General features: G+C 58.7%; 1 protein-coding gene across 1 annotated transcript; it reads left to right on the top strand.

Annotated features, from left to right (window-relative positions):
* Positions 1–6840: 6840 nt before the first annotated feature.
* Positions 6841–13244, top strand: CCDC9B (coiled-coil domain containing 9B). Its single transcript, XM_075531029.1, is given in 11 exon segments — positions 6841–7069; positions 7071–7197; positions 7596–7703; positions 8212–8364; positions 8447–8572; positions 9464–9663; positions 9907–9962; positions 10363–10413; positions 10515–10614; positions 11168–11207; positions 11294–13244. Coding segments are annotated over 11 exon segments (1560 nt in total). The 5' UTR covers positions 6841–7013; the 3' UTR covers positions 11837–13244.
* Positions 13245–14277: the final 1033 nt, after the last annotated feature.

Below are 14277 nucleotides of genomic sequence, written 5' to 3'. Positions count from 1 at the left end.
TGAGGCCCAGCCCTCTCACTCTGTATGCAAACACCATCTCCTTCCTCTCTCCTTCCCTGGAGCCCAGTCAAGCAGCCTCGCCAGGGCCTGCTCCGTGGCTCCCCAGCCAAGTTTAGCCCCACCCTCTGACCTCCGTGGCTTCCCCAATCAGGTCTCCACTCTGTGACTGTCTCCTCCCATGCTGTGCTCCTGCCCCCTGGCAATGCCCTCTCACTGCCACCCCCTTGCCCGAGTCTGGCTCATCTTCTGGAAAACATTTCTTGATCTGAGCCTATGACTCCTCGGCCTCAGGCCTGGTGCCAAGCACCTCAAGGTGCCTGGCCCTTCATCCTTCGTCCTCTAGTTGCCCAGGCCAGGGGGTGTACCCCACAGGTCCCTGCCAATGGCAAGTCATGGGGCAAGCCCTCACCCCACCTCTGGTGGGGGGCTGGCCCAGATGTTTGAGAAAGCGCCGAGTTCTCAGCCAGGGTTCTCCTCGCACTGCTGGGCCCAGAAAGTTCTCGATGTCCCAGCCCTGGGTGTGCCCTGCAGAGCGGGATGAAGGAGTGGGTCCCCAGACCAGTCCTAGCTCTGTCCCCTGACGCCTTCTAGGGTTGGACCTGGGCCCTGCCCTGGCCTGGCATGTGTGATCCAGGAGGGAGGTGGCTCAGCCTTTGTCCCTGGTAGCTGGAGCCCACCCCAGGCTGGTCCCTGGTCCCTCCTGTCCTCCCTCCCACACTCTCGGTTCTCCTCCCCCAGGACACGTGTGTGAGGCCCCAGAGGCCTGGCTTGAGCCAAGTGGGTGGATAGGGGGAAGCGGGTAAGGGACAGTAGGCTAGTCGGAAAAGAATGTCATACTTTAAGCCACTCTCTTGCTCCTCCCCCGAGTCCGTCTAGTAGCTGGGCTCGCAGGCAAACCACCTTGTCCACTCTCTTTCACAACACTCACCCCCCTATTTCAAGCCAAGAGGTGGAGCCAGTGACCTCTGCGGGCTCTGCCCCAGCCAGGAAGGCAGGATGGTTTCCAAGCACTGGCACGTGGGCCTGGTGGGCCAGGGTCGAGTGGAGCACAGTGCCTGCTTCCAGGAGCCCAGAGGCTGCTTGGGGACAGAAGACAGCCAGCCACCGGGGTTTGAAAGAGAACAGGGCATCGGGCAGGGGAGCCTGGGCTGTGGGCAGACAGTAAAAAGGGAGATGTAGAGAGGATGCTGAGGGGCTGCGTCAGGAGGTCACGAGTGGTCCCCACAACCCTGTCTTCCCACCCCAGTGGAAGGGGCCCTGTAAAGGCAGTGCATGCCTGCTGCGGTGGGGGCTACCAGGAAGTTACCTGGGGAGAGAAGAAAGCAATCCCGAGCCAAGGTGGCATGCTGTTCCAAACGTGATGGTGCCTGGGCCCTGTCTGTTCATCTCCCCAAAGACCTGGTGCACACACACATCCGCCCTGAACAAATCAGGACCAGACGCCACACCCAAGCCACACAAACCAGCAAACAGCAACAGAAAACCCGTGGTCATCATAGCAACTCGATCTACATAGGTTTCTGAGGCTGTGACTATTTCTTTATTTTAATAAATCATTTTTACTGGGGTCTCTTATAGCTCTTGTAACACTCATGCATCCGGTGTGTCAAGCACATTTGTACATAGGCTGCCATGACCATTCCCAAGACATTTTCTTTCTACTGAGCCCTTGATATCAGCTCCTCCCCTCCGCCCCCACCCACCAAAGCCTCGCGAACCCTTGATAATTTAGAAATTATTTTAATTTTCTTTCTTTTTTTACATATTATTAGGGGCTCATACACTCTTATCACAATCCATACATATACATACATCAATTGTGTAAAGCACATCTGTACATTCTTTGCCCTCATCATTTTCAAAGCATTTGCTCTCCACTTAAACCCTTTGCATCAGGTCCTCTTTTTTTCCCCCCTCCCTCCCCGTATTTTTATTTTCTCAACTCAGTGCTCTAAGATGTGAATGTAACACGCTTGCATGGAGTAGGGAACCAGTGGAGAGGTCTGGGGGGCTGGCCCCAATCCCAACTACGTGGACACCTGCCCCTCCCCCCAGAAGAATTTATTTCAGAGGACAGCACTGAATCTGCAGCTCTGGGAGAGGGGCATGTCTGATCAGAGCACATGGGAGCAAATGAAGGGGGAGGAAGAAAGAGTGGAGCACATCCTGGCCCACCAAGCCTTGAGGACGAGATTCCTACCACAGAGAAGACCATATGGCTGGCCCCACTATGAGACACGACATCCCTCACTGACCCATAGCCCTACAGGGGACAATACTGGAGACACAGTATAGGAATTCTGCCAGATCTGATCCCGCCACACCAAGGCAAAACACTAAGGGCATGGAACAGAACAGCAAGGGGAACAGAGCAACGAAGTCCCCAGGGAATAACAAAAATAGATTTGGGTCCAGGGCTTGGCACCCCATCAGACTCCACTGGAAAATACTCCTAAAGACCAACAAACAGTCCTTGAACGAACTACATGCTTTTCTTTCTTGTTGTTGTGCTTTGTTTTTTTGTCTTTGGCTTTTTGGTGTTTTGTTTTCATTTGTTGCTTGGTTTTGCTCTGTCTTGTTTTTGTGCATGTTATTATCTCCTCAGGTCTTTCTAAATAAGATAGGCTGGATGAACAATCTGGAGAAGAAAACAATGGGACCTACAGTTCTGGGGGGACATGGAGAGGGGAAGGGGCTGGGAAAGGAAGTGATGTTAACAAACCCTGGGACAAGGGAACAACAAGTGATCCAAATTGGTGGTGAGGAGGATGTAGGAGACCTGGTAGGGCGTGATCAAGGGTAATGTAACCAAAAGGAATTGCTGAAACCCTAATGAAGGCTGAACATGGTAGTTGGACAAGAGGAAAGTCAAAGGAAATAGAGGAAAGAGCTAGGAGGCAAAGGGTATTTATAGAGGTCTAAATAAAGGCATGCACATATGTAAATATATTTATATATGAGGATGGTGAAATAGATCTACGTGCATATATGTATAGGCTTAGTATTAAGGTAGCAGATGGGCATTGGGCCTACACTCAAGTACTCCCTCAATGCAAGAACACTTTGTTCTATTAAACTGGCATTCCATGATGCTCACCTTCCTGACACAATCGCTGAAGACAAAGCGAGTGAATAAGCAAATGGGGTGAAGAAAGCTGATGGTGCCCGGGTATCAAAAGATATAGCGTCTGAGGTCTTAAAGGCTTGAAGGTAAACAAGCGGTCATCTAGCAAAGAAGCAACAAAGCCCACATGGAAGAAGCACACCAGCCTGTGCGATCACAAGGTGTCAAAGGGATCTGGTATCAGGCATCATCAGAACAAAAAATCGTATCAATGTGAATGAGGGGGAGTGCAGAGTGGAGACCCAAAGTCCATCTGTAGGCAATTGGACATCCCCTTACAGAAGGGTCTCAGGTAGGAGACAAGCCAGTCAGGGTGCAGGGTAGCAACATTGAAACATACAACTTTCCTCTAGTTCCTAAATGCTTCTGTCCCCCCATATCATGATCCCAATTCTACCTTGCAAGTCTGGCTAGACCAGAGGATGCACACTGGCACAGATAGGAACTGGAAACACAGGGACTCCAGGACAGATGATCCCTTCAGGACCAGTGGTGAGAGTGGCAATACCGGGAGGGTGGGGTGGAAAGGGGGACCCGATTACAAGAATCTATATATAACCTCCTCCCTGGGGGACAGACAACAGAAAAGTGGATTAAGGGAGATGTCGGATAGGGCAAGATATGGCAAAACAATAACTTATAAATTATCAAATGCATGAGGGAGGGAGGGGCAGGGAGTGAGGGGGGAAGATGAGTTGCTGATGCCAGGGGTTTAAGTGGAGAGCAAATGTTTTGAGGATGAGGGCAATGAATGCACAAATGTGCTTTACACAATTGATGTATGTGTGGATTGTGATAAGAGTTGTATGAGCCCCTAATAAAATGATTTTTTTAAAAGAAATTTTAATTTTCATAGTTTACACCGTCTGCTGTTTCCCTTCACCCTCGTTTCTGTTGTTCATCCCTATGGCGGGGAGTAGGGGTGGGGGGTGTACGTGGCATTGCCATCGATCGGCAGACAGCTTCCTCTTTCTTGCTGAGGCCATCTAACCAGTGAGAGGCCAAGTTCCTTTGGGACCCCCTCCCCATTTGCCTCATCTTCTGGTGTGATGGAGGAGGTCAGGGAACTGAGGGTCTAGATTTGTTTGAACAGCCCCTGAAGTGAGCAGCTCCTCCCCACCCCCACCCCGCGATCCCCAGGGCCTGTGGTCTCTGTGTGCCTGAAGGTAGGGCCTCTGACTCACTGAGAGGTAGCCCTCAGGGCTGACCCAGGGTGGAGCTCTCTGGAAGGAGGGGCACCAGGTAGGGAGGAAAGGTGACCCAAGCCCGCACCCCGCTGCCAACAGCCAGGTGTTCGTAACTTGTCCTCCCCCTGGTGGTGGTGAGGGGTAATTGCACCGCAGTCTCAGGGGAACATCTTGTCTCAGTTTCTCTCCCCAGGGCTCAGGGAGGCACTCTGGGGTCCATCACCATCTACTGCCCCCTTAGGACCGCATGTATTCTGGAGACAAAGGAGTCACAGGAATGCGACGTATGACGTGGGCTATCCACGCATTTTGTTAATTCTACAAGGGCCTGCAGAGAGTGTAATACGAAAGGACATTGAGCTAGGCCTGGGGCACCCAGAGGCACCCCCCACCATTCCTGACCTCAGGGAGCCTCTACCCAATGAAGGAGCCTTCAGGCAAACCACAGGCTCTGGAGAGACTGGGAGAAGGGACACCTGGCCAACAACCAGCCCCTGTCCTGACTGCTGGGCTGCCTCAGGTACATAGGCTCCGAGCCTAGTGTGGTGGGGCGTTTCTGCCTCTAGACAGGGAGTCTCGCTCAACAGGCCTTTCCAGAAGAGCTGGGTCACCCTCCTTCCCTCTAGATGAGCTGGGTCCTATCTGTGCCTGCGCTCTACTTGCTGGACTCCCAGCTCCACCCTGGCCAGGAGCAGGCTGACAGACCCTGTCTTGTCCCATGGCCTCCCCAGTGCATGCTTTGCCTCTCCAGTCTGGGTCTGGGACCTTGGTTCCAAAGAGGACAGAGGGCAGTAGGCTTCAGCTGCCACCTGCCTCTCCCCCACCAGGTCAGGGTTCCCAGGGCCTCCCAGCCCAGTACCACAATGTAGGGTTGGTGATGGGAGCTCGACCTCCCCCGTCCCCCACCCTTATCCCTCTGAGCAGCAGCTTGTGTGGGGCAGGATCGGGCAGGGGTGCAGGGAGGGGGCAGGAGTGTGTGCGTGAGAGTGTGTGTATGCACAGGAGAGGCCCAGGGGGAGGCGCCTGGTGCGTCCCTGTTGCTGGGAAAGTAGAGTCTGACTCAGTGGGAATGTCCAGCAGGAGAGGCATGGGAACCCTGGCTGGGCTGGGGAGGAGAGAAGGCAGCTGGCCTTGCTGTCCTGGAGATGGGCTGCACTGGGCAGAGGCCCGAGGGAGGGAGGGCAGGACAGTGGAGAAGGGCATTGGATAGCCTGAGGGGCAGGCTGTGGCCAGCTTGGGAGCTGTGGTGTCCAGGCCCCTAAATAAGGCCCAGCTTCCCGCACAAAGGGGCCTGAGGAATGAATGAATGACTAATGGTGTCCTGTGGTATGTGGTGGTGTTTGGTGACCGCGGTGGGAGGTGGCTGAGCTCCTCCATCACTCTGAATGACGCCCAAGCAGGAGACACATTGGGGTGTGGGCCCTCAGACTGTGGGACAGGTGGACTGGGCTGTGTTCGGCGGGCCTTTCTCTGCTGATTCGGAGGCGGTCTGGCTTTGGGCTGCCCAGGCTGGGGTTCAACCTCAGGTGATAGCGGGCTGGGGCAACCAAGGCAGCCAAGGCCTCTGTGTGGGCTCGGCCTGCCCAGGAGAAGCTCTGGTCGCCTGTCTGGGGACGCTGGGCAGGGCAGGGAGAGGTGCTGGGGTAGGGCCAGCTGGCCGCCAGTGTCCCGGTCAGTCCTTGCCCTCCCGGAGTGCATGGGTGGGGGCGGCAGGCAAGGCGTTTCTGGCTGGGAGCCCAGAGGCGGCTTTTGTAATCACAACATGATCTCGTGTGCTGAGCAGTGAAGCCGGCAGGGAGAGGCCGGCAGAGGCAGAGGCAGGGGCAGGGGCAGAGGCAGAGGCAGAGGCTCGGCTCCACTGACTTCAGCTTCCCTCCTGCACTCCCTTCCGGGGGGGCTGCTCTGGAATTCTCTCTGTGGCCACTGCTGTCATGCACTTGGCTGTGAGTGGCACCTTGCCTTTGGTGGGCGGGGGGGGGGGGTGGAGGAGAGGGTTCTTGGGGCTCAGGGTGGGAGTGGCTAGGATAGCTGGCAGCCACACTCTGAGGACAGCTGGGGACAGCTGGGAAGAAGGGTGTGCCTAGGCGGGCAGGGGGCTGGGCAGGGCACCAGCCTCAACAGAGACCCTGCAGCCAGGTGGAGAGGGGGAGGGGGAGACTCAGGAGTTTTGCTCGGGACAGGCAGGTGGCAAGCTGCCCTGGGTGACTCCCAGCTGGGCCTGCCTGAGAGGTTTGGCAAGGGCTGGACCTGTGGGAGCCGCTTGGGCCCAGGCTGGGGAGGGGGTCTCCGAGGGCCTGGAGGCCCAGAATGCAGCAGGGACCTCTCTGTTTTTCTGTTGTTCTGGGCCTGGGAGCCAAACGGCTCCCTCCTCGACCTCCTGAATCCCTTGGCATCTTCCCAGTCACGGCAGGTTCCGCTCGCTGCTGCCAGAGCCATTTATAACTCCCAGTCTAGGCTGCTTGGCAGTGGAGCTCCCAGGAGGTGGGGGAGGGGCAGCCCACTGCTGGGCCTTCAAGTCCAGGCAGAGGAGGCCCTAACCTAAGCCCTGTGGTGGTGGTAGTAGGGGGAGACAGACTGGCTGCTGGGGAAGGGCCTGGGCTTTCCTATGAGTGGCTCCTAGCTCCTTGAGAGTCCCTTCCTGCCTGCGCCACCCAGCTTGGGCTCGGCTCCTTGGGTGGCGAGAGTTCGGTCAGGTGCGGGAAATGTACAAGCTGGGGACCTGGCAAAGTTGGGTGGGTCCAGTAGCCAGGCGCTCGGGCCTCTCCTCTGCAGGGGCCCCACGGGGCAGAGTCCCCCATGAGGAAGCAGGAGGAGAAGGATGCGGAGCTGGACCGGCGGATCACTGCCCTGCGAAAGAAGAACCAGGCCTTACTGCGTAGGTACCAGGTGAGTGGGTTGCTGCCGGGAGGGAGGGCACCCTCTGCGGCCACGCCCCCACTGACACTCAGACCCCTGCCTGGCCAGCCCAGCCAGCCCCCGCCAGCCCCCGTGCTTGGGTCAGGCTCTGGGAAGCCAGTCGCCGGGCTTGGAGGCAGGGTCTTGATGTGCCAGGTGCCCCTGAGTGACGCAGCCAGAGGTCTGGGGACTCAGTGATGCGGTGTCTCTGTCCCTTGGCGTCCCGCTGACGTCTCTCTGTGTAGTCCTGTCGGTGTGTTTCTTTGTGCGGGGGGCGGGGGGGGGGCATGGCCTGTCAAGTTTTTCTGAGTTGGGGCATGGCCTGTCGGCGACTGTGTCCCTGTGCATGGGCGTTGTGGCCTGTGCTGACCCCCCGGGCCCTCCCACAGGAGATCCAGGAAGACCAGAGGCAGGCAGAGCAGGGGGGCATAGCTGGGAGCCTGCTGCAGCCCCTCCCACCGGACAGCCTCACTGTCACCATCAGCCAGGTTCCTGGGGTAAGCCTTACCCCAGCAGACAGGGTGCTGGCAGCCAGAGGGGGTAGGGCAGTTCTGATCAGGGGTGGGCTCCCCTTTGTCCCCACCTCCTGCCCCTCCCACGGACAGTTCTGAACTCACCAGCTCCTGAATCGCAAACCAGTGCTGTCCACCCCAGCTAGAAAGGTCACCAGACAGAAGTCTCCTTGTCCCTCCATAGGCCCATAAGGCCCGTGTCCATGCCCCAAAGCACAGGTTGCTCCCATACCCCAAAGTCCAGGGGCTAGGAGCCCTGCAGATGCCGGGAATGGAATCTGAGACAAGGCCCCATTGTCTGAGTGTCCTGGGTTTCCCAGATTGGAGATGACGGCCCGGTGGCATCTGGGGCCCTGGGCGCTAGATAATCTAATGCCTTTGGCATGTGAGAGAGGCCGAGCCAGCATCTCTGAGGACATTCCAGGGGGGGGCCAGTGCTGGCACCTGGGTCTGGGGAGTCGTCCAAAGGTTCCAGTCCCCTTGTGGCCTGCAGGGGAAACGAGTGGTCAGCAGAAACTGGGCACTGCGCAGCCTGGGGCGTGGGGCAGCCAGCGAGCTGCTTGAGGATGAGAACGAAGACCACGCGACTGCCTTCTGCTTCGGGGAGAGGGTGGAGCTGGCCGTGACCATGGAAAACAAGGCTGAGGTGAGCAGTGTGACAGGGTGGGACCCAGCCACCAGGAGGGGCAGACTGTGCTTCCTCCTCCTCTCATTAACCCCACCTCCAGGCTAAGAGGGTCGTCAGTGAAAAGCCCATCAGAGCCAGGAACCAGGGGGCAGGTGGATCACTTGGAGGGGTCTTTGGGTGCAGCCCCCCCATTCAGACTGCTTCCAGCCTGGATTCGGCACGGAAGGTAGGCAAGTACTTCTTCAAGAGAGAATGAGGACACGAGAGCAGGGCCAGGGTGGGGGGCGGGAGTCCTCCTTTGCGTGGCAGAAAGACTGAGTCAAATACACCCCCTATCCCATCTGCAGGACATGCATGGCCCAGGCAGCATCCCCAAGAACGTCTACCCCTTCTCCCTTTTTTCTCTGGCATCTCCATTTTGGTGTGTGTGGGGGTCTTTCAGAGGTGACCGTAAGACAGGCTGTGCCAGAGATGTGATCCACCCTGTCTGACTCAGCCCAGCTGGGTCCGAAATTATGACCCTTCCAGGACCAGTGAGTGATGGGAGGGCTGGCCATGTGCCAGGTGTGACCTCTAGGTGGCAGCATCCCCTAGTGCGTGCGCCTTCCCCCAGTCTCTGCGCGCCCCACCCACCCTCTCATCCACCTTGTGAGAGAAATGCCACTCCAGTCAACTCTCTGCCTGCCCTCGGGTCAATGCCCACTCATAGTGACCCTATAGGGCAGGGTCAAACTGGCCCCTGTGGGTTTCCGAGACTGTCACTCTTTAAGGGAGTAGAGAGCCTCCTCTGTCTGCCATCCGGGGTTGGAACTGCGGATGGCAGGCCAACACACACATAACTGAGATGCCACCGGGGACCCTTATAAATACTATTCATATCTCCATGTCCCAGATGCAGACAGGATACACAGAGAGGTTAAGGCACTTGTGGGAAAACACACAGCTAATCAGTGCATGAACCCCGCCCCCCACGTGCCAGATGGAACCCCTAAGTTCTCAGGTGGGAGAAGTGAAAGTCCTGAGAGGGGCAGGGTGGAGAGCAGTCCCCGGTTGGTCTCGTCTGAGCCCAGTGCTCTCGCTGTCTTTAGCCACCGTGCCGAGTGTCTTCTCTCTACAGGGGTCCCGGGAGCCCCGGAGTGCAGGCCGGACCCCAGGCCCAGCTCCCCGGTGGGCAGCCTCAGGGCTCACAGAGGTGGGCTGGGACTATGGGCAGTGGAAGCAGGAGCGGGAGCAGATCGACCTGGCCCGCCTCGCCCGGCACAGAGACGCACAGGGTGACTGGTGCCGCCCGTGGGACCTGGACAAGGCTAAGCCCACGTGGGTGGTAGGGCCGTGACTCGCTGGGCTCATGCACATGGGGGCCCAGGGGTTGGGCTGAGTGTGGGCGGTGCTTGAAAGCTGGTGGGACCCTCTCGTGGGTGGCACAGTCCTGTCCTGACCAGGCCCCGGGCTCAGGGTCTCTGTGGGTGTTGCTGGGTCCCCCATCTATTAGTGGGCTGCCTCTCTGCTACTGTCCTCCCAGCCACCCAGCAGCCGGATTCCCTCTCCGTGTCTACACAGGCCGAAGGGCTCCAGCAACCACAGGGAAGAGGGCCCAGGCAGGGGTGGCAGAAGGGGTGAGTCACCACCCCCAGTCCCTCCCTGGCCCTCACCCCCCTCAGCCTGTTTCCCAGATCTTTCCAGGTCTCACTCTGAGACCACCATCACATCTCCTCCCCACATTGACTCCAGGAGCTCATGGACCAGGCTCCTATGGAAGTCTGCCTGGAGTCCTTCAGGGGTGTGCCCACCCCCCACCCCCACCTCCAGTGCTAAGAGGGAGCTGGGGCACAGGGGTGAGGTAAAAGAAGTGGCTAAGTTGAGCTCAGAGTTCAGCTCTCAAGCCCCCCAGGACAGGACTCTTTTCCAGAAGGTAGACAGTGGAGAGGGCTGACAGGTCCCCTGTCCCCAAAGAGCCAGTGTGCCCGCCTTGGACCTCCTGTCACTCATCCTTGCCCTACTTCCTTTGCCTGCTAGGTTCCAGGAGCCACCGGAAGCTGCAGCCACAACCACCCGCTGAAGGGGAAGGTGAGGGGGAGAGGCGCAGCGGGGAGAGGGGGGGACGGGGACAGGGACAGGCAGGAGGAGATGGCCCTGTTCTCCTTCACTTGCCGGGCCATCTCTTGCAGGTGGTACCACACGAGGTGGGCAACACAGCAGACCCTCGGTGGCACCGGCCACAGGCAGCAAGGCCAAGGGGAAGGAGAGGCTGACGGGCAGGGCTCGCAGGTAACAGGTGGCAGACTCAAGGGGGGCACCTGGGACTCCTGATTTCCTGGACTTCCTGGCCCTGGGAGGCCAGGCCCTACCCTGGACCAGGTGCAGTGTTGGCCCGTGGGGCCTCTGTCTCTTGGCTGATGGCTGCCTGGCAGCAGGTTAATGAGATGCCAGGAGAAGCCATCAGCAGAGCCAGTGGCAGAGCCTGGTGCCCAGGGAGGCGGGGGTGGGGGTGATTACACTAGTTACCTTCCCCGGGGAACGCAGGCTCGCCTTTCCCAGGCAGTGCGGGCAGGGACACGCCTGGAGTCCCCGCAAAATGCAAGGTGCTGCAGGCTTGTCCATAAACAGCAGCTGGGGACCTGGGATGGTGGTCAGAGTGGGCGATGCTTGGAGGAAGCGGCTGGGTTTGGGGGGAACAAGGTCAGGCTGAGAGGGTGACTTCCTGGAGCTTCAATCTGTCTGGCTCCCTCTGGAGACCTTTGGACCGCAGCTGCTCCCTGAGGGCCGGGGACATGCAGGGGAACGGTAGGAGGAGGGCTAGCCATGTGCTATGTTCCTACAGGTGGGAGATGAAGGAAGACCAGGAGCCGGAGAGTCAGGAGGTGGGTGCTTGGGCACAGGTGGGTGCTTGGGCACAGGATAGCCACAAGCCCTGAACCCCCCAGCCACAAAGCCCATCTTGTTTCAGGGAAGTCGTAGACCTGGAAAGACCCCTACTGAGGAGGAACAGGGACAGAAGCAAAGTCGGACAGAGCCAGGAGGATCCAGCAGTGGCCCAGTCCCCAGCCCAGCCCTGGCATGTCCAGAGGGGCCCGATGGGGAGCCAGGGCCTTCAGCAGCCAGCTCGGCGCCTGCCTCCCCACAGCAGACTGGCTTGGCTCCCCTTGACCTCTCTCTTGGAGGGGTCAGGAGCCCTGTGCCCAGGGAGAGTGCCCCGGGTGTGCTGAGTCCAGGGCCTGGGGCCCAGGAAAGCCCTGGGGCCAGGCCGGACCAGTCAGAGCAGACTCTGGGATGGACTGACCATCAAGCAGAGCCGGAAGTCCAGAGTAGCTCTGAGCCACAGAGAGGATCCAGGCCCCTCCAGCCCCGAGACGACAGGTCTGGGAAGGAGGGGGACCAGCAGGGCCTGGCCCAGAGAAGCAGGCCCCCCAGGGGAACCAGTCAAAGGGGAAGAGGGACAGCAGGTGTGAGGCGCAGGACAGGGGGGCCAGGCCCTGCAGGAAGATGCTGAGCACAGCTCCTGAGAGCTGGAATGGAGGCGGGGAGTGTTTGGCGTGATGCAAGGCTGGTTGCCAGAAGGTTGTGCCAGGCTGGCTGAGCAGTTTGGCAAACTCTCCGGCAAAGCACTGTGGTGAGGGCAGAGCTGTCGCCTTTCCCGCTGTTCACCTGCAGAACCCCGTGCACTGGTGTGGGGCCCCTGTGCAGGCGCACCCTTGCTGGCCCTGGCCTGGGCTCTGCTTCTCAGGCCCCGCTCCCTTCTCCAAGGTGAGAGACAGGGCTGGGGAGCACTTGGCACTTGGCTCCCTGCTCCCCTTGCCCCAAGGACCTGAGCTCCTGCCCCAGCTGATTCAGGCTCCTCAAGGGCCACTCTGGCTGAAGCAGGGGAACCGGGTCCCAGCAAGCACCTGGCCTGGAGCAGAGAGACGGCCTGTGATGTAGGCAATGGTCGGGTCGGTCTGGTAGGGCCAGGGCTCCCTCCCATCTCCTCTGGGAAAGCCTTCTCTCACCACAGGGTGGGAGGGGCTCACCACCAGGAAGCCCTGGGGGTCAGACATCAAGTACACCCCGGTCACTTCCTGCCCACTTGGCTTTAACCAAGTGTGACAACAGGACTGGTCTCTCCTTAGCCACCATCCCTGCCCCACCCCCAGGGCCCCCATCTGGAGGATTCTCTAGACTCCACACAAGCTGTGGCTTCCTCTGGATTCAACAAACATTTCCTGAGTACCGGCTACGATGCCCGCCCACTCCACCCCTTACCCCAGGCTGGGGCCAAGAGGGCAGTCGGGCCTCCAGAGGCAAGGCCCCACTTCTGCTCTTGGATGCCACCAGTGGTCCCCTCTTCTGTGCCGTCTGTTCTCTGGGGGGGGGTCCCCTGAAGGCTGCGGGAGGAGTGTGCCAGCTCAGCCTGCAGGAGCCCGAGGCACAAGGGTCCCCACCTCTCATCCCTGCTCCCAGAGCTCCTGCACCCCTCCCCCTCCTTTCCTAGCTTGGGGATCTAGGAGTGCTTCAGGTCAGATGGTGGGTTGGGGGGCGTCTCATACTTGGACAAGGGGCAGATTCATCCACATTCTGGTTCAGAAGGTCTGCAGCAGGCCTAGGAAGTGGCCCTTCTAATAGGCTCCAGGGGACATCTGTGCGACTGATGGCGGACTACCTTTTGAGCAGCAGAAATACCAGATCTCAGAAAGTCGGAGGCGAAACAGAATGAAAAAAGTGGTTTCCCAGGAACTTTTTGAAGCCCCCCTCATTTATGTGGACATGGGTAACCAAGACCCACTGTAGGTTCTAAGGGCTGGTTGGCTGGAAGTGTAGGGGATGTGGCAGGGAGCCAAGGCTCTTGGGCAGGGTCCCTGTGTGGGTGCTGCCAATGTCCTCAAGCAGGGGGTGAGAAAGCTGGCTGGGGATGAGACTGGGTAGAGGGCACTGTAAGTGATGGGGTCTGGGATTAGGGGGGAACTGGGGGTGGTGTGTGCATGTTCCTATGCAGGTGGGAGGGGACCCCTGCCCAGACCAGGGTGAAAAGCTCCAGGCACAAGTTGTCCTCTGGACTTGCAGTCACATGTATATGGCTTTGGAGGGGGGGCCCCGGTCCTGAGATCTGTGACTGCCGGAGGCTGGTGCTGAGGCAGAGCAGGCTCGGGCAGGGCCCTTGAATTTGGATGTCTTCGTGAGCTATTTTGATGAAGCATTTGAATTCTGAGCTTCACACACAGCTCCCAAACCCCCAGTGCTGCCAATAGGGTACAGCTGTGCCTTCCTTAAAGGGTAGCTGCAAGTTAGATTCTGGGGCGGGGGCTTTAAGAACCAGGAGCAGTCTGCTTCAGCCCCAGAGCAGGCAGGCACCCTGGGGAATGCTGGGAGAAAGGGAATCGTTGCGAGGGGGTGGGCACAGGATTCCTTGTGGGAAGGTTACAGGGCTCTGCCTTGGGGAAGGCACCCTAACGGGCACAGAGCTGCCGTCGCCCCACTGCTAGCTGACCCGTCAGCAGCTCCATGGGCACAGATGTGGCAGTCGTCTTCTGCAAACGTTGCAGACTTGGGCTCCTTGCGCCTGGGAAGCTCTGCTCCTAGTCCCACCGGGTCTCTGAGCTGGAGGCAAGGGACCCGCTTTGGAGGGAGGGAACAACGGCTGTGGCACCCTCCCCTGCTGCTCTATGGCAGAGGGGACAGGAGTTAAAGGCACCCAGGAACCTTGGGTGCAGGGAGGGCTCTATCTTTCTGGTCCCTTTGTTGGATGACTTGGCCAAGAATCTTCAGCTCCCACTAACAGACAATCCAAAGGGAAACCGTGCCCTAGAGAAGGCTCTCAAAAACCCAAGCACAGGGCTGGAGGAGTGGAGCAGGGACGGACGGACGGATGCGCACGCTTTTGGGGGATCGAACGACCCTTTCACAGGCTTCACCCGATTCCTAACAGTAGCAAAATGACAGTTACAAAGTAGCAACGAA

This window comes from Tenrec ecaudatus, chromosome 14 (genome assembly GCF_050624435.1).
Source record: "Tenrec ecaudatus isolate mTenEca1 chromosome 14, mTenEca1.hap1, whole genome shotgun sequence".
NCBI lineage: Eukaryota > Metazoa > Chordata > Mammalia > Afrosoricida > Tenrecidae > Tenrec > Tenrec ecaudatus.
Note: the sequence above shows the minus strand (reverse complement) of the source record. Positions and strands in the feature narration are given on the sequence as shown.